This window comes from Pseudorasbora parva, chromosome 7, assembly GCF_024679245.1.
Source record: "Pseudorasbora parva isolate DD20220531a chromosome 7, ASM2467924v1, whole genome shotgun sequence".
NCBI lineage: Eukaryota > Metazoa > Chordata > Actinopteri > Cypriniformes > Gobionidae > Pseudorasbora > Pseudorasbora parva.
The window spans coordinates 3,673,396-3,696,384 of record NC_090178.1 but is presented as its reverse complement, the minus strand read 5'-3'; the positions used below and the strand labels follow the sequence as shown (position 1 = coordinate 3,696,384).

Sequence of the window (22,989 nt, the reverse complement as noted above, 5' to 3'; positions counted from 1 at the left end):
GGAAGCGTCTGCTCGTCTGTGGCTGTTCAAACATCACAAACCTGAAAGTCCAACGCTCTCTTGTTGGCAAGATCTGCCTTGTTTCCAGCCAAAGCTATTACAATATTTGGACTGGCTTGTCTTTGAAGCTCTTTCACCCAGTTTTTCGCACGTGCAAATGATTCCTGAAAGGAAAAAACACATGCATCTCCATAAAGCAGGGCTCTCTCAGTTGTGCTCCAAGGGGTTATCATAATTTTTTTCATTTTTAATTTCTCCCAGACGGGTCCACTTTTATTATGCAAGTGATAATTTCGTTTTACCAGAACCATTTCCCATCCTCTCGCTGACCTGTAGCATTAAATGGGATGTTTTGTATCTATAAACACTCCTTTTGCATGTGAATGAGTAACGGCACTGCTGCATTCACACGCTGGTTTGCTAAAGGATTTTAGAGCAAGCCATTTTTGCAGCTTAATGCTCTTTTTGGACTTGAGGAAGTGTTAGTCTCAAAAGAGGTAGAAAATTGATTCTTTGTTTAAACAGAGCAAGTTAGGACTCACTTCATTCGTTATGTCATAGACCACTATGGCCGCCTGCGCTCCTCTGTAATACATTGGGGCCAGACTGTGGTAGCGCTCCTGTCCAGCTGTATCCCAGATCTCAAACTTCACTGTTGTGTCATCCAAACATACCGTCTGAGTCAAGAAGGCAGCTAGTGGAGAGAGGACAGAGACGGGTCAGATCTTTCCATCTAGTAACACTGTAATTACGGCTCGACAGCATTTTGCTGAACCATGCAGGGCTTGACATTGAGCCTTGTAATGAGCTTGTAAAAAAAAAAAATTACTTGCCCAGAGGGAAAAAGGATATTTGGTGGTGTGAACAATTTATTAATTCGATTTTTATGAATGTTTGATCCGCTTTTACATACTTAAATCTGCATATTTACCCCAGTGCGTCATTTACCTTATTAAATGTGTCATCTTTCATGTCAAATTCTTACATTTGATCAATAAATTCAATATTAAAGGCACAATATGTAAGATTTTTGTATTACAGGATATATGCAGGAATCCTGAAGTTAATTTCAATACCTTTTTAAGACTTTTTAAAGACCTTCTCAAAATATTAAGACCTCATCGCACTTCAAGTTCTAATCAGCAACAAACCTTTAATAAACAGTTGTAGTCAAATGTAGACTTAAAATCTACTTAAAAATCTATCGTAGGCCAATTTTGTATTGTTTATATTGCATATCTGTTTCGCAATGTATGGAGGGCGACATCACCTAACTGCGCATTTCGCAAAATACATGACGTCACCCGTAGACAGCGCTCGCCAGGGATGGAAATTAACTTTTTTCAAAGTCTACCACTCAATGTTTTTACCAGCCACTTTTTGGTTTGGTTTTTTGGAAAATTAATACTACAAGCTCTACAATACTTAAGCAGTTTATTTGATCTCGAATCTCAATGAAATTTCAAAATTTCATTTTGACATTTTCACAATGATTCGTGGTCTTTTATGGCTTCCAGTTTTATGGTTTTTAGTCCCAAGAATAAAACTATTAGTTTTGGCATCTTTGAAGCGTGTTGATGACATACCGAGCAGAACATTGTCAGAATGGGATGCACCGAAATCAAAATTCTTGGCCGAAACCAAAAAAGAAGAAACCAAAGCCAAAAACCGAAAAATAAAATTCAAACTAAAATGTTTAACTCGACCTCACTCGTGTACATTAAATAATAATGTACATGCCTACTGGCCTGCAGAAAGGTACAGAAATTGAATAAAGTAATCAAATGTAAAATAACTGCATATTTAACTGTTAAAATGAAAGATTAATCCTTATCAAACTTACAAAAGCTATTCAATCAAGAGCATTGTTTAATGTCAAACTAAATATAAGGACATCACTCAGGCAGCAGTAACGGCTACTGCGCCTTTAAGACCTGAGGCAGGGATATGCTCGTCTTTCTCGACTATACAGTTCACTTAAGGCATTCACACTATGTCTGCTTGGATACTCATCAAGATGGATATGTTGACATACTACTTGTGAGTTTGTCCGTTTAAGCGCAAGACTTGAAAGAGAACTCAATATTTGCGCGCTGTTAGACGAGCGCGCGCTCTCGGATGATGCACAGCGTATGATTTTCTGACAGAGCGCGCAAGTCTCACAGCACGTCTTCACGCGAGTGATGACGGAGAAAACGGCTGGTCATATGAGCACATACAGCAGCACTCGCATGCATTGAACAAAGTTTACAAAGAGGTGAAACAGCTCGGTAGGTGAAGCGAGTTTACCCGCCACAACTCAAAATCGGCCGCATTTGGCTGGTGGCTGGTGTTTTTGAATACTTATGGGGATGAAAATAAATATATTCATAAATACTTTTGAGTCAAACTCTTTTGACAAAGCTTGAACAAAATACTTTCAAAATGTAAGACTTTATAAAGCCGTGATAAGACTTTTTAATACTTTATAAGGGTCTTAATTTTCCCAAAATTAATTTTTTAATTTTGAAGACTTTTCAAGACCCCGCGGATACCCTGTATTAAAATGCCCAAAAAAACACTAGAACAATGTTATACATATGTACTGACATTCTACCAAATGTTTCCAAGAATGTTTAAATCTAGAGAAAGTAGCAATTTTAACTTGTTAGGGTTGGGTACTGTTCATATTTTAATCAGTACCGGTTCCCAATGGTACCTTTTTTGGTACTTCAGGGGCTGTTAACATCAATAACTGTGCAGAAACTGTTAGTCGTTTATAGAAGTTTTATTGACGCTATGCCTTGGCCGCGGTCTGCCATTGTCTGTGGTGTTTGTTCACTGTAATGTTTACCTGTAAATAGTAGTCATACTAGCTGCTTAATTAATTGAATTCAGGAAAGCAACCGTAAACATTTTTTTCTAATTAATTTGTATATATCTGCGCCCAGGTAGCAGTGCTTCCCCATAATATAGTCCCATGTCAATATCTTACCTTGGAAATCTGCATTTGTACTCGGTGTGAATAGGCAGGCCATAAGAAGTAATTAGGTGGGACTTTTTTTTCTTTTGGATCACTTTTACTTGGGACATGCTACCTGGCAACATAGGATTTCATTCATTATGCTAAGCTAACAGCGACCCTGCCAAACTAAAACGATGCATGCACTGAGACAAAAATCCATTTGCTCACATATTTAAACATAGGAAAGATATTGAATAAGCCTATTTCTAAAAACGGTGGAGTCTTCCTTTAAAGGAAGTGTATGTAAGATTGTGGCCAAAACTAGTACTGTAATCTAAATAGTACTGTGCTAACTAGAGCAGATCTGGCAACCTGGATGCCCAAACACTACTGACTTCGTGATTGGTCAATAGGTGGAGGGTGGAGCTTCAGGCCAAAACACATGTCAACATCAGTTGAGGGCTGCAACAACATCTTTTAAATGACCGTATCCTGGCCGGACTACTGTTGTCAGTGATGATGATATTTGAAATTAACATATCAGGGCCATTTTATATGATTAATTGAAATAGATTTCTTATGTACAGCTCCTTTAATTCAACATTTAATTCAAATGTTAACTTGATCTTTAATATTTGTCCACTTTACGATAGAAATGCTACAGCCACTGTCATTTCTTCAACAAGAACATGAGGACATCAATGTAGGCCAACTCAAGAGTGAAGGTTTAACTTGAAATAATCACAATGAACAGTTGCATATTTAGAAACGTATTGATTGAAATGGAAAACAGATGAATGTTCTAAGCAACCCAAACTCTCAGCATTATGCAAAGATGGAGTTTGAGACACACTCCATGCATGTAAATTAGGGATGGCGAAAACTTAACATTTTCTTGACCGAGCATCATTAGCCGGTTGAAACCGGTTAACCGATTAGTTTAAAATATGCTACACTATTTGAAAAAACAGCCGCGAGCCGCGCTTGCAATTTCGCAGCTGTCACGTCTCTGCCGCTCTGCCTCCCGCTCTCACACACACTGTCCCGCTGCCGCCGCCTCCCTTCCACTCACGGCACTTTTTTAAAATCCCCTACAGCATGAATGAGTCCCGCAGACGCGGCGCCGAGGAGCTTGTTTGTAATCGGAGGACAAATGGCTCCTTCGTTTCGAAACGGTTTGGGTACAAGGTGATCGCGTTGAAAATAAAGGCATTAGTCTAGCGTAAGAAGCTCATTTGAAACATTGCCACGGCTCATTTAAGAAAAGGACAGCTCCGAAGAGAGGCTGCTTTAGTTCGAGGTAATGCTAACAATAATAAAGGAAGATGATGATCAACACCTTATGTGTTACCACTGAAATGCAGATATATATTTCCAAATGTAATATATTTCCAAATGTAAGCCCATCTTATGCGTAATGACGCTTTATACTGTCGTCTGCCCTGGTTCTAACCTCGAGTGTTTTAGCCTGTTTACTTTTTGCAAACCTTGTGAGCGCGCAAACCCAAACGCTGTGACCACGCGCCACATGTTTTTATTGGTTTATTAAGTACAAACTGGCGAGTTATGAAAAATTGAATGTGAGGGATTTGTTCACTTCACACAAAGAATGTATGGATTCTTGTCAGTGTAATCCGCCACTTCCGGTACTTTGCCGCTTAAATTGACATGGGTAAATTACAATCGAGTATTTCTTTAAACCGAGTACTCGCATCTAGGAATTGTGACAGCCCTAGTCCCGGGCAAGCATTAATGACGAGTTCTACCATGGTGTGTGTGTCTATACCATACCGTTATATATAATTTTAGTCATATCCCATCCGTAAGTGCATTAACATCAGATATGGGTTATTATACACAGAAATAGAAGTCTTACCTCCTATTGTGCTTTCCTGAAACTCATGAAACTGTCCTTTTACAAAGCGAAGGACTAGACTTGACTTTCCCACAGCAGACTCTCCCAAGAGCACTAGTTTGAATTGACAGATTTTGTTGCCGCCGCTCGGTCCATTAGGTCTCGTTGCTCCACCTCTTCCTGCCATGACCCTAAGCCCCAATCTCCTGTACTGAAGTCAAGAGCTGCTTCTCAAACGGTCACTCTCAGATCTGCGGGAACAAACATTTAATAATCTAGTATCGCTCCTAAATTCACAACACTATCAAGTCATACTATATATCAGAGGTGACTATTCCTGCGCCTGACGTTTGAGCAGGGCTGGTACTAATCACTGCAGTGAAGTCGGCTCTTGTTTTTAAATGTTGTTGGTCAACCAAATACAACAACTAGGTGTGTATTAGTGGGCGATAAGTGACAATATTCCATATTCTGAAATAAGCTGTTTAGGGCTTTGGGATTGTAAAAAAAAAAAAAGCCGAGTTGAAACCCAGATCAGTGTCCCCTGTAATATATGAGACTTGAGGTTATAAGTTAATGTAACACTAATATAGAAAGAACATATATTGTGTAGTTAGCCATGCCATTAATTTAATCCATTCCAATGCGGTCACATGACTACATATTGGACGACCGACATTGTTCAGGAACTGCTACTCTTGTTAAGCCTTAAATATCCATTGTGCTTTGACCCCAAAACCCAGTGACGTCAGTCTTGTCCTTAAACAAAACCAAAGCCATGCTGGGAATGAAATGCTAGCCTAGTGCATACTGAATATGGTATGGAAGCCCATTTCCACCGCATAAGAGAGAGAGAAAAAAACTTGCCTTGATAATACATTATTATTATTATGACATAAAAGTAAAAATTATAAGACAAATACAGACATTGTGTGTGTGTGTGTGTGTGTGTATATAATTTGTGATTTAGCAAAGCATGTTTTATGTGGTGGAAATCAGCTTTTCTGCCAACTATTTTTTTTAGTTGTAATTTAAGGTAAGAACAAGCCTGAGATAAATAAACTATGTGTGCCTTGTGAGAATTCATATTTATGGCATAAAAGAAAAATCTAAATAGCATACAAAATCATTTTTTTAATCTAATATTTGTGATTTTAACAAAGCATTGTGTTATTATGTGGTGGAAATCAAACCTTAGATAAATTCATAACTATATTAAAAATATAATAATAATAAAAATACATATTTATGGCGTAAAAGTAAAATTTAAGATAAAAGGTAAATGATTAATCACGACTTTGTATGCCATACTTTAGACTTTTTATTTCATCATAATTTTTTTTAATCTAATATTTGTGATTTAGCAAAGCATGCTTTGTATGGTGCAAACCGGCTTTTCTGTCAAATATTTTTAGTAGTAATGTAAGGAAAGAAAACGCCTGTAAACAATATCTATAGAAAAAAGTTAGGATTATTTATTAAGAGGTAAAGTACAACAATTTCTTACTTTCCACAATCTAGTGTTTTCTTTTTCCTTCTTAGACTGAGCCTTCACACTTCGTTTACTACATAAACTGTATAGAAAGTATTATAATGCGCTATTCAAACACAGCCCAAGTCTTTTTTCCTCTCTGGTGAACTAACTAGCTAATTATACTTAATATTACTATGTTTATATCTTATGTAATATAAAAACATGAGTGACAGTGCAAAACACAGGTCCATCATAAGACAGCACTTTAAATCAGATTGCTGAACAATTTTAACTTTAAAAAAAAAGATTAAACAGCCATTTATATACATTGCACTTTAGATTTGATAGATGTTCAATTAAAAAAACACATTTGATAACTTGACGTGTAGCACAATCTGACTTTTCAAAACAAACGCAGCAGGCTTTGATCGGCTAATATAGTGTTTGTATAAGTTACTGTATAAGTCAATAAGTAACTTCAAATCCAGAGGAATAATCAAATAAAACCAATGAATTATTCAAGTGGAAAATGTATTTAGTGTCATGATATAAAGCTCGAGTTGCCTGTTAGCTTGTGATGCTAACTGTGCTGATGTTATAGTATGTCTCTCGGAGTCGTTCTCTCTGATAACTTACATACATGTAAACAGGCACTCAGCTCATTGATATTAGTGCTCCAACCATCTCAGTCGTACTTTATCGGGTCTGTTAGTTTATTAGACGCTCCGGTTCAAATGGTTCCCGAAAGCTAAAGTTGCTAATGCTAAGAGGAAAAACAGGCCGCGCGTACACACAACGCTGAGCGTGACATCTCATAAGCAAACTGTTCAAAAGCTAGAAAGGACGGAACAACAATATGGTTTGTTTCACAAAAAAAGGCTAAAACACCCAAATTATAACAGTACAAATGTATAAAGCCCAAAGACTAGTACCTTCCTCTCGGTTCCTCCCAACTTCCCCTTTGCGTCAAAACTGATGATGACGGATCGGATGACTGGTTCTGACGTCAGACGCATTGGAGAGAATTCGACCAATCACATTAGCGCGTCTGACATAACGCAATGTTTTTTTCATAACACAATGGGTTATAATTTCGTGTAATGTTTTGTAAACATGTAAAAATGTACTTTTGCTTTATTCTTTATACTTTTGATTGCTCTGGATAATTATCTTTTGAAATTAAAGTTTTGCAAGTTTGTTCATTATACAACATTTATTAAAGGGATGGTTCTCCCACAAATTACAATTAGCCCATGATTGATGCACCCTCAAGTCATCCTTGGTGTATATGACGTTCTTCTTTAAGACGAATACAATCGGAGTTGTCCTGGCTAATCCTAGCTTTACAATGGCAGTGAATGGTTGTTTCTGTTTTGAAGTGCATAAAAGTAGCCTGACAAGCCAGACCCACATCCAGATGTTTGGTCTGGAAACTCACCATTGACAGCTCAATCCGAGGGGCGGATAAACGGTCGTCTTTCAAACTCCCTCTGCACGCGATAGGATAGCGCTACACCAACCAGAGCAACGAAGGTGAAGCGGAGCTTGTTGATAGATTAAACATTCGCCGTATCCGGTCGGCAAAACTCTGAACACATCTTCCCTTTTTAAGAATGACTTCAGTGCCGTTCTTTGTTCTTTTCTCAGAGAAAAGCTTAACTCCAAGTCTTCCAGAGTCGCGGTCAAAGCTGATTCGAAAGACCGCCGTTCGCCAATTTCTGTGTTTACTAGAAGCACGCAAACGCAATTCGGCCGTCGTCATTATTGCCCCGCCCACCGACTCTATAAACGATGTGATTGGCCCGGCAAGAGTCAGGCGATTACAGCTCAGAAGGGTATTGAGAGTTGCTAGACGACACTCAGGGCAGATTAAATTTGCTGCCGCTAGGGTGCGTCTAGATTTCTAGGCTAGCATAAAAGTGCATCTGTCAAGTACATCTGTCCATCATAAAAGTGCATCTGTCCATCATAAAAGTGCATCTGTCCATCATAAAAGTGCATCTGTCCATCATAGAAGTGCATCTGTCCATCATAGAAGTGCATCGGTCCATCATAGAAGTGCATCTGTCCATCATAAAAGTGCATCTGTCCATCATAAAAGTGCATCTGTCTTTCATAGAAGTGCATCTGTCCATCATAAAAGTGCATCTGTCCATCATAAAAGGGAAGCAATCAATCATAAAAGTGCATCCATCATCAAGTGCAGCCGCTCATCATAAGAGTGCATCTATCCATCATAAAAGTTTGCACCACTGATAGCGCTCTGGTTGGTTGTAGCGCTATCCTACTGCGTGCAGTGGGAATTTCCGGAACAACTGTTTATCCTGTTTATTACTTTTGATGGATAGATGCAGTTTTATGGACTTCAAAACAGAAACAGCCAGTCAGCCAGGACATTTAAAAAAAAAAAAATATATATATATATATATATATATATATATATATATATATATATATATATATATATATATATATATATATATAACTCCAGTTGTTTTTGTCTGAAAGAATAACGTCATACACACCTAGAATGACTTGAGGGAGAGTAAATCATGGGGTAATTTTCATTTTTGGTTGAACTATCCCTTTAAGCCTTTTGAAAAAAGAATTATTAAATCTCCTTTTCAAAACAATAATTTATTTATTCACAAGCCTTTTTCGATTAAAAGCGTATTGTATTCGTTGTAGGTATATAAACAATATCGCTTAAGTTAATTGTAGAGTAGCAAAGAAACGGGATTTATTCAGAGAGATTTAGTGACAGGTGTCCGTCATTCTCCAGCGCGTTGCTAGACAACAGAAGGTAAACAAACACCGCGCCATGTTTGTAAACTTTTGTCATTAGGGCTGCAGTTGCTTTTTGTTTGAATGGTTAAATGGTGTTAATCGGTTGTAAACCTGTGAGTTTGTATTAAGCATGAGTCTCATCGAGAGGAATGCATCCACCCGGAGACGCAGAGACACGTTTCCAACCATCCGCGCGGTACCGTATGACTAATTATTTCTCAGTATAATCTTTCTCAATTTCTATTTCTCATGTTTTATCTTTGACAAATACGACTATTATTGTGCAACAAATATGAAATGCTCAATATGTTCATTTACACTTGAAGGCAGGGAAGCTTATTCCAGTAGGAGACAGAACTAAGACTTGTCTGCAGGAAATTACACCACGGGTGGGCCATTCATACAAGATTAATATACAAATGACGTGTGTGTGTGTGTGTGTGTGTGTGTGTGTGTGTGTGTGTGTGTGTGTGTGTGTGTGTGTGTGTGTGTGTGTCAAAAGTTTGGAAACTATTAACTTTACTACTTGTAATGTTTTTGAGAAGTTTGAGAGTCTATGCTCATTAAGGCTGCATTTATTTGATTAAAAAAAGTTATATTGTGAAATATTACAATTTAAAATGTGAATATAATGAATATAAGTGTAATTCATTCCTGTGGTCAAAGCTGAATTTATCATCATCACTCCAGTCTTCAGTGTCACATGATCCTTTACTAATCATTCTTATATGAGGATTTGTTATCAAAGTTGGAAACAGCATTTTTTTTTTTAAAATAAACTGCGATACTTTTTTTCAGGATTCTTTGAGTAATTAAAAGTTTAAAAAATAACTGCATTTATTTAAAATAGAAATCTTTTGTAGCAATATACACGAACGTTCAAAAGTTTGGGGTCAGTATATTTTTCCCTTTTTATTTTAAATAAATGAATACGTTTATTCAGCAAGGATGTGTTAAATTGATAAAAAGTGATAGTAAAGGCTGTTCCTTTAAAACTTTTTATTCATCAATGAATTCTGAAAAAAGTATCATAGGTTCCAAAAAACTATATATTAATCAACATTGTTTCTAACATTGATAATAAATCCTCATGTGAGAATGATTAGTGAAGGATCATCTGACACTGAAGACTGGAGTAATGATGATAAATTCAGCTTTGATCACAGGAATAAATTACACTTTACTATATATTCACATAGAAAACAGCAGATTTACTCTGAAGGAATATTTCACATTATTACAGGGTTTTTCTTTCTGTATTTTTGATATAGCAAATGCAGCCTTGAGAAGCAGTGGTGACTTCTTTCAAAAACAATTAAAATAGTAATGATTTCAAACTTTTGACCGGTACTAAATATACATACTTGTATGTTTATATGCATATTTATTTTATATAGACTGCAACTCCACCTGTGGTAAGAAAGTTTGTCAGTTCCGCTCGGCCGCCTGTTGGGACGGTTCGGGTCTTCCATGGAAAAGCAAATGACCCTGACATTGCTAGCACGCTAGTCCATGGAGTGAACACTAAATCATCCGTTAACGTAAGACATCATTGTCAAGTCTTTTAGGGATGTGTTTGTTCTTATTGCTTGATGGTCAAACTGTTTTTACATTAACAAAACAGGTCAATTCATCTTTCACTCAAAATCAAAAGAAAAGAAAAATGTTTAGAGAAAAGCAAGCAAACAATTCATTTATAAGCTTTTTTTTTCTTCTCAATTAAAAGCGCATCGGCTACATCATTCGCAGATATAACGGATATTGTTCTTTTGTGCGTTGCATATTTTCAGGCTGGATCAGTAATTAACCCTGCACTAAAAACACGCTTCCAAGAGAGGCTGTGTCAGCTTCAGGAAATTACCCAGAAAACACCTCTTGGAAGGTCACATGTTCAAGGCCCTGGTTTACCAAGCTGGCTTGACCCTGAGAAAACGGCTTTCGGTGTCACAACGCTCGAGTGTAAGTGCATCCCATTCCCAATGCGCTATTCTATGACGTTTTGTGGCATTAATAGTGTGAGTAGTGTGTTCACTGAAAATGACAAAAGATCCGGATGATCCACTTAATTAACCGAAAAATGAAGTGTGGAAAGTTGGAGCTTTAATTATGTAGTGGAGGTGGAAGAGGCATTAAACTCTGATATTTAATAACTGAATCTTATAAAATGTACACACGACCCAGTTGAGTATATAGTGTTTAAGTGCATATTGTATAGTGCAGGGGTCCCCAAACTCGTTCCTGGAGGGCCACTGTCCTGCAGAGTTTAGCTCCAAACCCAATCCAACACACCTTAACCAGCTAATCAGCATCTTACTAGGGCCTATAAAGACGATGGGTGCGTTTACATGCACGTTCTTAAGTCGATTATGCCTAATAAACCGACAATGAGCATGGTCATGTAAACGTGGTAACCCGTTTTCTTTTATCAGAGTAAGGTCATAAACGGCGTAAGCATAAACCGGTCGACACAGGTCATTTTTTGCCTCTTACCCCGATTTCGGGCTGCATGTAAACACATTAACCTGCTTTCTGTCGGCTTATTGAAGTGCGCATGTGTGGTAGGGGACAAAAACGCAAACTTGGAGCAGATTTAAATGCATCCAGCGAGTGTTTTGCATTAAATAAGGACATATAAATCACAAACGCAGACTCTTTTAAGACCCAGAAAATTGTAAAGATGTGTTGTCATCTCATGCAGTAGAAGTAGAAGAGGTTCAGTCAAAACGCTGCATCTGGAACTGCATGAGAGATTAATATGAGCCGAAAAATGTCCCAAATGACACGTTGCAAGCTTTACTTAACATCACAACTGATGTAACATTTGGAAGACTATTTGTCAGACATTATTATTTTTGATGTCACTACAAGGTAATAACCTGGTTTATTAATAAAGTCATGTAAACGCGGTTTACTTGCATTGTCAGTTTACTGGTTTCGATGTAAACGGGGAAAACTGGCTATTTCAATAAGATGATATTTGCGAGTTATCAGATTACTGGTGTGCATGTAAGCGCACCCATTGATTAGCTGGTTCAGGTGTGTTTGATTGGGGTTGGAGCTAAATTCTGCAGAACAGTGGCCGTCCAGGACCGAGTTTGGGGACCCCTGGTAAAGTGTGTCATTTGAGACACAGCTATAGTGAAACTTCAGTTGCATGTTCATGAATCTCCTCATTAATAGTAGCGTGAATTCTTTTAAATACAGGTACTAATGGTGGTGATGTCATCAATCCACCCAAAACCGCACACCAGGTGGAGGAGGAAGCAGATGAGGGACATCAGCACTACATCCGCTCACACGGATCATACTTTGTAGGTCAGTTAGACTGCAGCCCATTTAGAGGTCTAGGTCTTTAGTTCAACTGTTTATAGAAAAGGATTTGTTACACAGTGCGAGGGATGAGTGTTAAATATGGTGCAACCCTGACTAAGATCTATAATGTTTTTTTAGTTGGTTTTGAAGTTTTGTGTGGAAAAAGTCGATTGACAGCATTTGTCGTCTCGCTGTTGCAGGTGAGCGTGTGGACAGGAAGTACAATTGGAGTCACTATGGGAGAGAAAGTAGGTTTGGTGTCCCTACGCCTCATTACAATGATGGGAGAAACATCTCTAGATCTCTCCACTGGCCCAGTGACTCGCTCATGTAATGTTGTACTGTACACACACACAAGCACCTTAACCGCTTAAACTCCAGGGCTATTTTTGGGGATTTCCGCCTGGATTTGGCCTACCCAAATATAACAGCTTAGACAACATATACTTACATGTTTGACTTTTAGCAGTGTTTTATGTAACTTTAAAGGGTTTCCTGTAAAATGACACCAACATTTTGAACTTAACCCACTGTATGTGTGTATGGGAGCTTTTCAATTTGGGTAGGCCAAATCCAGGCGGAAATGGCACCAGAGTAATTTAGTATAAATACATTACTTTGCCTAAAACAAATGCCAAAGTGATGCATATCTCCAGAAAGTAGTGACTCTAAGCTTTCAAATGAGAACCACATATCATAGCTCCTCCACAGACATTTAAAATGTAAAGTATACACATGACGATGTCTTTCTGGACCCTGCACAGGGTCCACGGAGTTTAAGAGAGAAATATTTAGGTAAAGAAAATTGATATTATTGTCATTTATTGCTACGCCTCCAGAAGGTAACAGAGTTGACAGTTTAACTATTATGACAGCTATTATGAATGAATGTTCAGTTTATAATGGCAATTCATATTTCATTTAAACATTTTTCTTAATGACAAACTAATATGACAATGAGACTGACAACATTATCAGAAATGAACAATTAATTAATCTTCATGTCTTAAGGCACAACAGCGCAAGATTAGTTTCGAAGCGCTGCGACGACTTCAGAGAGAAGACTCAGCCACAAACAGGCAAAGTTCATGATCCGTAAGTCTGATTAAGAGCATTTTTGTTAAATACTAATGACATGTTCTCAGTTTCTGCCACTGTGTAAATCATCTTTTCTGTCTGTGCATTAATTTATAGAATTGCAGAGACATTAAACGTTCCCAGTGATCACACATTCGGAGTCTTGATGAAACCTGACAGCTTTGGTAATTTCAATCGTCTGTCACGTTCTGAGTTTGATCTGTTAGAAATAAATTAGCAGCAACTATTGAAGAGATTTTATGATTTATTCTTTCTTGGTGTGAAATGCATCAAATTTCAGCTTGGACATTCCTGTAATCAGTAGGAAACCGAGAGCGCTGTATGAAGCAGGGATGGAAATTAACTTTTTTGTCCACCGGCCACTGTGGCTGGTGGATTTCAAAATCTACCAGCCACTCAATGTTTTTACCAGCCACTTTCTTGTTTTTAACCGACAATGTGTAACTGCACGTGAAAATTAATACTACAAGCTCTACAATACTTAAGCTGTTTATTTAATCTCAAATCTCAATGAAATACTGACATTTTTTCACTCTTATACACACACAAACCATGAACTGATATACATTTCATTAAATGAGTAGGGCTCTATGTTCTCTCTCTTTTTTTTTAACCTGGATGTGGCATTTGGATGATTCTTTTATGGCTTCCAGTTTTAGGTTTTTAGTACCAACAATGAAACTACTAGTTTTGGCATCTTCTGAAGCGTGTTGACGACATACCGAGCAGAACATTGTCAGTAGGGATGCATCGAAATAAAAATTATTGGCTGAAACCGAAGCACTAAAAGAAATTATGCCAATTATCCATTGCATTTATGGCTAATGCTATGACTGAGTAACTTTACTAAAAATCAAGGCATTGCAATTGCATTAATTAATATTAAAGTTTCAAATAATAAATCAATTACAAATTATGCAAATATTTATTTAGCACATTGCAACATCAAACAGTATAAAATAAAATTCAAAGTAAAATGTTTAACTTGATCTCACTCATGTGTACATTAAATAATAATGTACAGGTCTACTAGACTACAGAGATGTAATAAAGTAATCAAATGTAAAATAACTGCATATTTAACTGTTTAAATGAAAGATTATTCCTTATTAAACTTACAAAAGCTATTCAATCAAGAGCAGTGAGTGATGTCCTTATCGTTTGTTTGACATTAAACATAGCAGTAAAAGCTACTGCCCCTTTAAGACCTAATAGAGGGATATGCGTCATCTTTCACGACTGTATAAAGTTCACTTAAGGCATATTCAGACTATACTCATCAATACTTGATGAGTATTCTAGCAAAACTATGTCTGCTAGAATACTCATCAAGATGAACATGTTGGCATACTTTTTGTGTGAGTTTGTCCGTTTAAGCACAAGACTTGAAAGAGAACTCAATATTTGCGCGCTGTGAGACGGGTGCGCGCTTCCGGATGACAGTGACGGATCTTCTCTCAGTGCGCGCGAGTTATTATGGTTATTATTCGCGTCTTCTGGCACTACATCCGGGTAATGACGGCGAAAACATCTGGTCATATTCGGACATGCATAGTGCGGCCGCACTCGCATTCACTGAACACAGTTTATAAAGAGGGGAAATAGTATGCTATTTTTATTTACCCGCCACGGTGGCCGGTAGGTGAAGCGAGTTTACCCGCCACAACGCAAAATCACCCGCATTTGGCTGGTGGCGGGTGCTAATTTCCATCCCTGGTATGAAGATTCATGGTGTTTTAAATAAAGAATATGAAGCCTATATTTAGGACATTGATCCATGCATGTTCTTGACCAGTTTCATCCATCTATACAGTAGTTCTTCCTGTTTTTTCCCCTCAGGTGTAGGTGAGCTTCTGCATCAGACTCCACCTGGTGAGAACCTGAAAGGTAAAGACAGACAGCGAACGCTTGTCAGCGCTGTTCGCCAGCACCTCAAGAGGTCCAACTACCAGACCTTCAGCTCGTTACTAGAAGCGTTCAGATTCTACGACAAGGTCAGGAGCGGTTCTCATTGCATGAGTTGTTTTGATGTAGTATTAGAGGCAATTAACCACACCAAGCCCCAAAGGAGCTGTAGTCTCGATTGTATCTGTAAGTTATACTTAATTATCATTCTTCCCAAATGGGAGTCATTGGCAGCCATATGAACCGTAAGTAGGAAAAAGTTGAAATTTGGCACACTTGTAGTGATGGTAAAGAAAACTAATTTGACCAAATTTGGTCTGTCCAGGAAAAACTCTATAGCGCCACCACCAGTTCAAACATTCAATATGGAAACGGTTTTAACTTTTCAACCACTTGATATAGAAAAATAAAACTTGATCTAGATGCTGATCACATTAAACATTCTGCATCCAGCCATTACAGTAGGGGCCATTTTGAAAGTACATTCCGTATTTTTGCTACTCCTTAATTTTGTCCAATATTTTTTTATTTACATTTGTTCAAAAGTTATAGTGTTGAGAACTTCACGAGGTCGACCCAAAATTGGTTCAGAGGCCGTATCTCGGCCAAACTTTGATCAATCGGAATAAAAATTGGTACGCTACAGCAAAACCATGATCTAAGCGTCCATGCCAAATTTGGGAATACCTACAGGCCATGAGGGCTATTTTTGCTAATAACTTTTGAACAGTTTATCAAAAAATCATGAACTATTTTATACACCATTATATTTCAAACGATTTGACATATCTGCATAAAAATTTGGCAAGTATCATCATCAGGCTGTCTTGAAGGTTCCTGGGTATTTTGAACACAGTGCCACCTAGTGTTCCAGAGAGAAAGTTATGTCATGATGTTCCTTGGTTTATGCCTATTCCCACAATACCTCATTTGGTATTTTCCAACAATGTGACAGCCACCAAATTGAAGTGAATTAAACCATTTTTTCAGTTTCTCCAAAGTTGACCCTGCCTGTGTTTGTTGCCTTATGGTAGCTAGCTTAGCATGCTAACCAGATGCCATTCTTTCCAATGTGGCTCTTCAGCTATCAGGTTAAGCATAAGATACATTAAGCATTAAGTTGTGTTAGCATGCTAATCTGGTTAACATGCTTTTATGAGCTCATTCTCACACTGAAGGCTCTCCTCAGCAGCCTGGTTATTCAGCATCCACCCAGTGGTGCAATCTGTTATGATACCTGTCCTGAACCTTTCAGGTCGTGGATTTAAGTCCCGTGTGGAGCAACTTTTGTATGTACTGTTTAGAGCCAGTAGCTGCGGTTCTGCTTTCAAAAACTCAAAATTAAACCAATCGTTGAATGAATGGCATACTGTTTAAAGCAACAGGCTATAGCTTTAAATATTGCTTAATTAAATGCAGTGTGTAGCAAGCATTAAAATCATGTGAAATTTTGCAATGAAATTCATCATATCCAAAATATCCGAACAATCCAAAAAAAAAACAGCCATTGGTCACATGAAGCTATTTGAAGCCTCTATGCATTATAAAGGTATTATGTTATGATGCATTAACCAATTTTCTTTGATATGCCTCGTGCTGCAGAAGGGTCAAGGGAAAATCAATAAGGAGGATCTGAAGGATGTTTGCCACCAGTTTAACATGATCGTCAGTGACCCGGTGCTGGATGAGCTCATGGATTACTGTGATGCTGATAAAGATGGACTGATCGATTTCATGGAGTTTTCCAATTTTCTTAACTGGAAAGACAAAATGCCAATCAACAGGGTGGAGCAGAAACTTCTCACAGGAGGTGAATTTAAGTGATTCATTTGTGTAATTTAATTACAAAGTAAAGGACAGTAACTTCTGGTGTAATTGCACTAAATACGGTTTAGACTAGAAAATAATTTGGTATAAACTAATAGTGGATTTACAATCTTAAAAATAAAGGTTCCCAAAGGTGGATTTCACACCGAAGCCATAAAATAACCATTTTTGGGTTCCAGAACAGTTCTTAAAAGAACCATTTTCCCTCAGAGTGAAAAATATTTTAATAATCTAAAGGTAATTTAAATGATCTATTAAATAGAATAATTTAGTAATATTTTTTTCCACTAAGCTTTTGGGGAATGGAAAGTTTGGAACAATCAATTCCAATTAAAAAAAACCTATAGAAGCTTGTTTCTGTCACAGAATAAAAAATAAAAAAGATTACTTTTTATCTCAATTCTGAGTTTACATCCTGCAATTTTGACTTTTTGATATAAAGCAATTTGCAAGAAAAAGTCAGAATAATGAGATGTAAACGTGCAGTTCTTTTTTTTATATATACGTTTGTATCTCAACTATTCTGAATTTCGACTTAGTATGTCATTAATTTCGACTTTTTATGTCATAATTATGAATTAAACCGCAGGTTCACAGACTGGGCTTAAGCTAGTCCCAGACTAAAATGCATGTTTGAGTTGTTTTAACTGAAAGAATCTTGCGCTGCTATATCTTAAAATATGTCAGTGCCATTGTTTTATCTCAAGATGCACATCAGTGATGTTTTTTTTCTAGGATGTGTTTGTAACAACAACGACTCATGAGTTTAATGTCTCGGGGAATAATTAACTCAAAAGGGATTTAATATTCAATATTCATGAATTTATGAATATGATTTGCCAGTTGTTCATTACGTATTAAAATTTTCCAATAGGGAAAATTGTTTAATTAAATACAAGTAACCCTTTATGAAATTGCTTGAAATTATCCTACTAAGTTTGTCCTGCAAATTAGTTATAGACTTTTCAAATCAATTCTCAATAATGGATTACTGCTTTACGAGCGCATGAGAAACATTAACTTTACTGATCAGGATAAGTTCAATATTTCAAATGGTCATACAGTTTACTTTACTAACATAGTAGCATAAGCAGTTAGGTAACGTTTAGATCGCAAGTTTCATTGACTTTGTGTATGTGGCAGAATAACAGATTCAACTCATTAAATGTCTTTCGGAGGTTTAATAAACACAGACTAAAAATAACACTACAATTCACACAGAAAGTACATACTAAATATGCAACAAGAGAGTAGAAGTATAGATATTAACGAAAGAATACATAAAAGAGAATAATGAATAGATTGAAGTTAGAGAGAGATAAAAGAGAGAGAGAGAGAGACAAAGAGAGTGAGAGAGAGAGACAAAGAGAGTGGGGGAGGGTAAGAAACACAACTTTCCTTCAGTTCAACCAAATACGACCTTCACGGAGTTAATTTATCCCAACGGGAGAATAACACACCCTCTTTACAGCAGTAAGAAATAGAATACTTGCATTCTTTTTGGTTTCGTTTTGGCTTCTCGCTTGTGTGCGTATGTGTCTCTGCGTGTTCAAATGTCCTGCATGTCCGGCGGTCCTTTCCGAGGTTGGGAGGGAAGCGGCTGTTTGCTTGTTCTTGAAGATCGGATTGTAGAAGAGAAGATTTTTGGAAGAGCTGAGGCCTGCTTGGAGGGCCTGCATTGGTGGCCTGGCTTGAGTGCCAGCCCCCCCCCCCGTGGGTGTTGGCTCCCACAGGAGAGAGAGGAGAAGTGAACAGAGCGGAGTAAGAGAACAAGAAGAAGGAAGAGGCTGTCTTCACTGGTCTTTTAAGGTCTGGAAATAGTCCCACCCTCCAGGGTTAGACTTAACCAATGAGAGTGTTGGGATTTCCCGGCGGGAAATTCCTCAGCAGACTTTATTGCTCTTTGTTTGAAGGTTCGACTCAGTGGGTCTCTGAGTCTTCATACTATAATTAATGCAACAAACACACACTGCATTTTCTGAATAAGTGATATACATGGAAGTGTAAGTCGTGAAGTGAGCATTAATTTGATAGGAGACATGACATATATGAGGTTATCTGAACTAGTACTTTGTTAAGACACAGACAAAAAGATGCAAAATACCATACAGAAGAAACATTTTACAAAACAATTATGTGTTTACATATAATGTCCTGGGGTGCATGTTCATCTATAGATGGTTTGTCTATAATTTGAGGCAAAAGCTCTGTGTCTTAAGCTCTTTGTGTATAAGACTTTCTCCACATTCTTTCCGGTCGTAAAACATCTTATCAGATGGTTTCCAGGGTAGCTGTTGTGTTGGGGGAAGGTCTGTCCATCAGCACAACTTTCAAAGCATATTTGTTAAATGTAACTGGCGATTGTGTGTTTGATTCGCCTGAGTCGCTACATGTTTATAAAAGTTACTTAAATATCCCAATTGAACTAATACTTAATGTTAGCTTAGTCTAAACGCTGTCTGTGAAACAAGGCCATAAAGTAATAATTTTGAATTAGTAAGTCACAATTTAATAGTTTTTAATGTAACCCTAATACTTTTGGTCAATTCAAGAATAATTAATACATTTTTATGACTTATTTGAAAGCATTAAAAGAGCAGGTTAGTGTCTTTCCTTGTATTGTTCAACTGGTCGAGGCTGATATGGGATTTGGGAAGTAATAAGTAATGGAATACTCTTTAGAGTAATCTTGTCTAATTACACTGTTGAAAATGTAATTAGTAGTAATTAATTACTTATTTTAAGAGTAACTTGCCCTCCAATGATCATGACAAACCTCATTCAGTACAGCCTTGCAACTTCAGTGTTTTTAATATCTTTGTAATTTTGTGATATGATTTATTTCTGAACTAATTGGTTGGATTCAAGGTTTAACATATAACTTTAATGTGATAACTTTATAAAAGAAACTTGAAAGGGCTGGCTAACACAGAGCGAGTTTTTGCTGTCAGAGACGTGAGGCATAACTAGAATGGAAAAAAGCGCAAGGTCTAGTTTTGAAAAAGTTTAACTTCTTTTAACACTAGCGCTGTGTTTTTCGAATGCCGTGTCATGCACTGTAAAAAATGTTTTGTTGGTTTAACTTAAAAAAGTAACCTGGTTGCCTTAATTTTGAGTTTATTGAAATTAAACATTGGAGTTAATACAATGAAGGAAATTTGTTTAATAAATAGAAACTCAAAATATTATTGTATCTGAACCACGTACAATTTTGATAAATTATGAAAATAGCACTATTTGGCATGTTTAATAAAACACACAATTACCCAATATGATTACAAAATCTTTTAATAATATTTTAATAAAGGTTGTCGAATCTCAAAAAATGTATTGTATTAACTAAACATTGTAATTTCAATGAACTCAAAATTTTAAGGCAACCAGGTAACTTTTTTTTTTTTTTTAAATATTTTTTTACAGTGTGCAAAAGACACAAGTGCAGTGGTTGAAGATGTCCATGCAGCACGTTAACATTAAAAAAACAAATGAAAAGTAGCGCAGTAGAATGTGAAAAACGCCTATAAGAAAATTGAGTTAAATATGATGAGTGAAAACTGGGTTTGATGGAAATAGCAAGTGTGAAAATATGGTTTGAGTATGTGGAAATCTGTGGAAGGGTATGATGAGTGAGAATGGGTTTAACAAGGAGGTTCCTGAGTAAAAATCAGGGAATAGTGATTGAAAAGGATGTTATGAACGTGTTTGAGAAAGAAATGAGAAATTAGAGGTGATCTGATTAAGATGGTATATGTATGTAGACTGTAAACTGAAGGATGTTTTATTTTTATTTCAGACCACTTTTGTGTATCTGACACTTTTTTTAAAATTGTATTATTTTTTTAAATTATATTTACAACTGTTTTAATTATCCTTGTTTTTAATTTTTAATTCGTACACATGGTATTCTTTTTTCTCAAGCATATGTTACCACTATTTTAATTAATTTCTACGTAAAGCACTTTGAATTCCCATTGGGTATAAAAATGTGCTATACAAATTGCCTTGCCTTGCCATTGAAAAAGCATGTGTCAGATATTAATTTATGGGTTGGACCTTTCAGAGCGCATGGCCTGGTCAGCCCCCGCCAACATGCACCGAACCGACCTCCAGAAAACCAGCGATATTAAGCCTTTAATTAGACCTGAAGATCTGGAACCAGTCGAGGTGGGAAGCACCAGAAAGACTCCAAAAACCCTGTCCAGACACAGAACTGTGCAGGACCGCTTCATCACCTCGTCCTCGCTCATCAACGCTGTCGTAGGCGGTCCTTCCCCTGCCGGTAAGTCTCACACAAAACCTTTCAATGTGTTTAAACTGCACAAACTAAAGCTTTTTCAAGGCATATTTAAGATGATCTTGATTAACCCCATTAAGCCTTAAATGATCAAACCTTGGCTGATAAAACCCGTTGCACACAATCTACTGCATGCCTTCTGTCACCTGATTGATTTTAACAAGTAAAATGACTCTGTATAATTTGAAAAAACGTCCACCTTCAGGTCAGTTTGCTGTGAAATCTAAGAATAACTTGTTTGTAATATTTAAAGATGGCATGTGATACACAAATTAATATTAATAAAATAATATCCATTTTAATAGGATAAAAAAAGAAACGATCTTAAGTATTAAATATGAATATCAGGCTTTTGAGGAAGGTTTATTTGTTCACTCTCAATGATGCATTAATCATCATGCATCTTTATTTATACATCTGAGGGTGCAAAAAAAAAATCGAAATATTGAGAAAATCCCCTTTTAAATTTGTCCAAATTAAGTCCTTAGCAATGCATATTACTTAATATATTTTTGATATTTTTACGGTAGGAATTTTACAAAATGAAATATGATCTTTACTTAATATCCTAATGATTTTTGGCATTAAAAAAATCGATCATTTTGACCCATTCAATGTATTGTTGGCTATTGCCACAAATAGTATATCTCCCTTACATTGGCAGATAGAGTGACGACTGATATTCATATGCAAATTTATGTAAGTCGCCTGCTATACTGTTATAAAGAGCTCATTGATTTACATTCATCTTGTTTTTGACCATATAAATATCAGCATATTCACCAAATTACATATTTTGAGCTTCATATTCTCAATATATCATACTATAGGAATCATAAAAGCCTGATGCATCAAATATGACACACAACATTTACATTTCTAAAAATATTTTATGTTTTGTGATCTAAATGTTCAATAAATAGTTCCAATAAAAAAATTATTTGATATGTCTAGTTTTACTCGGTTAAAAAAGCACAACTAGAAAAGGAAAGTTAATGTAGTCTTGTACTAGTTTTCTTCTGATTGCTTCCCATGAATAGATTATCATGTATTCGGAGTACCAACAGTGCGGAGCGATCTTCCTGCTCCTCGTATCAAACGCGTCAGCGACCGGACAAACTACGGAGACGAAGCGACCGCACACGATCTGCTGCACCCCCCTTTACATTCCCTCTACGGAGTCCATGAGCAAGAGTTTTTCAGTCCTCGCTCTAAAAACCAGGTGAGTATCATATGACGGTCATGTTACATTATGATTTAAAGGAGGCTAAACCAGTTTTACAAACGGGTTAATATCAACGCATTGATCAAAGGTATATTATATAGATTGCACAGATATTCCAAAAAGTGGGTCTCAACGTTGCTGAGGAGACATTTGAGGAAGCCTGGAAGTTGGCGTCCATGAGACATCCTGGTGGTGACGTATGTGTGGAGAGCTTTCGAAATGTTCTCAGCGAACTACAGGCAAATTAAAGCATTTGAATTGTCCTTAA

At 36.9% G+C, this 22,989-nt stretch overlaps 2 protein-coding genes across 3 annotated transcripts in view; one reads left to right on the top strand and one right to left on the bottom strand.

The window, feature by feature from the left end:
- Positions 1-7,299, bottom strand: part of rab5ab (RAB5A, member RAS oncogene family, b) — a 12,466-nt gene extending 5,167 nt beyond the window's left edge. The window contains exons 1-4 of the mRNA XM_067447787.1: positions 7,206-7,299; positions 4,821-5,050; positions 543-694; positions 42-164 (exon numbers count right to left, since the gene is read on the bottom strand). Coding sequence (XP_067303888.1) covers positions 42-164; positions 543-694; positions 4,821-4,986 — 441 coding nt within the window. The 5' untranslated portion in view covers positions 4,987-5,050; positions 7,206-7,299. The remainder of the gene's footprint in view (positions 1-41; positions 165-542; positions 695-4,820; positions 5,051-7,205) is intronic.
- Positions 1-22,989, top strand: part of efhb (EF-hand domain family, member B) — a 24,851-nt gene extending 1,862 nt beyond the window's left edge. Inside the window, exons 2-14 of one of the 2 annotated variants that reach the window (XM_067447785.1) lie at positions 9,190-9,256; positions 9,387-9,449; positions 10,458-10,601; positions 10,851-11,019; positions 12,265-12,375; positions 12,573-12,702; positions 13,384-13,467; positions 13,567-13,634; positions 15,310-15,464; positions 16,978-17,185; positions 21,263-21,481; positions 22,537-22,718; positions 22,823-22,989. In XM_067447785.1, the coding sequence (XP_067303886.1) occupies positions 9,191-9,256; positions 9,387-9,449; positions 10,458-10,601; positions 10,851-11,019; positions 12,265-12,375; positions 12,573-12,702; positions 13,384-13,467; positions 13,567-13,634; positions 15,310-15,464; positions 16,978-17,185; positions 21,263-21,481; positions 22,537-22,718; positions 22,823-22,969 (1,746 nt within the window). In that variant the 5' untranslated portion in view covers position 9,190 and the 3' untranslated portion in view covers positions 22,970-22,989. The remainder of the gene's footprint in view (positions 1-9,189; positions 9,257-9,386; positions 9,450-10,457; positions 10,602-10,850; positions 11,020-12,264; positions 12,376-12,572; positions 12,703-13,383; positions 13,468-13,566; positions 13,635-15,309; positions 15,465-16,977; positions 17,186-21,262; positions 21,482-22,536; positions 22,719-22,822) is intronic. The other variant, XM_067447786.1, reaches the window with a different exon arrangement.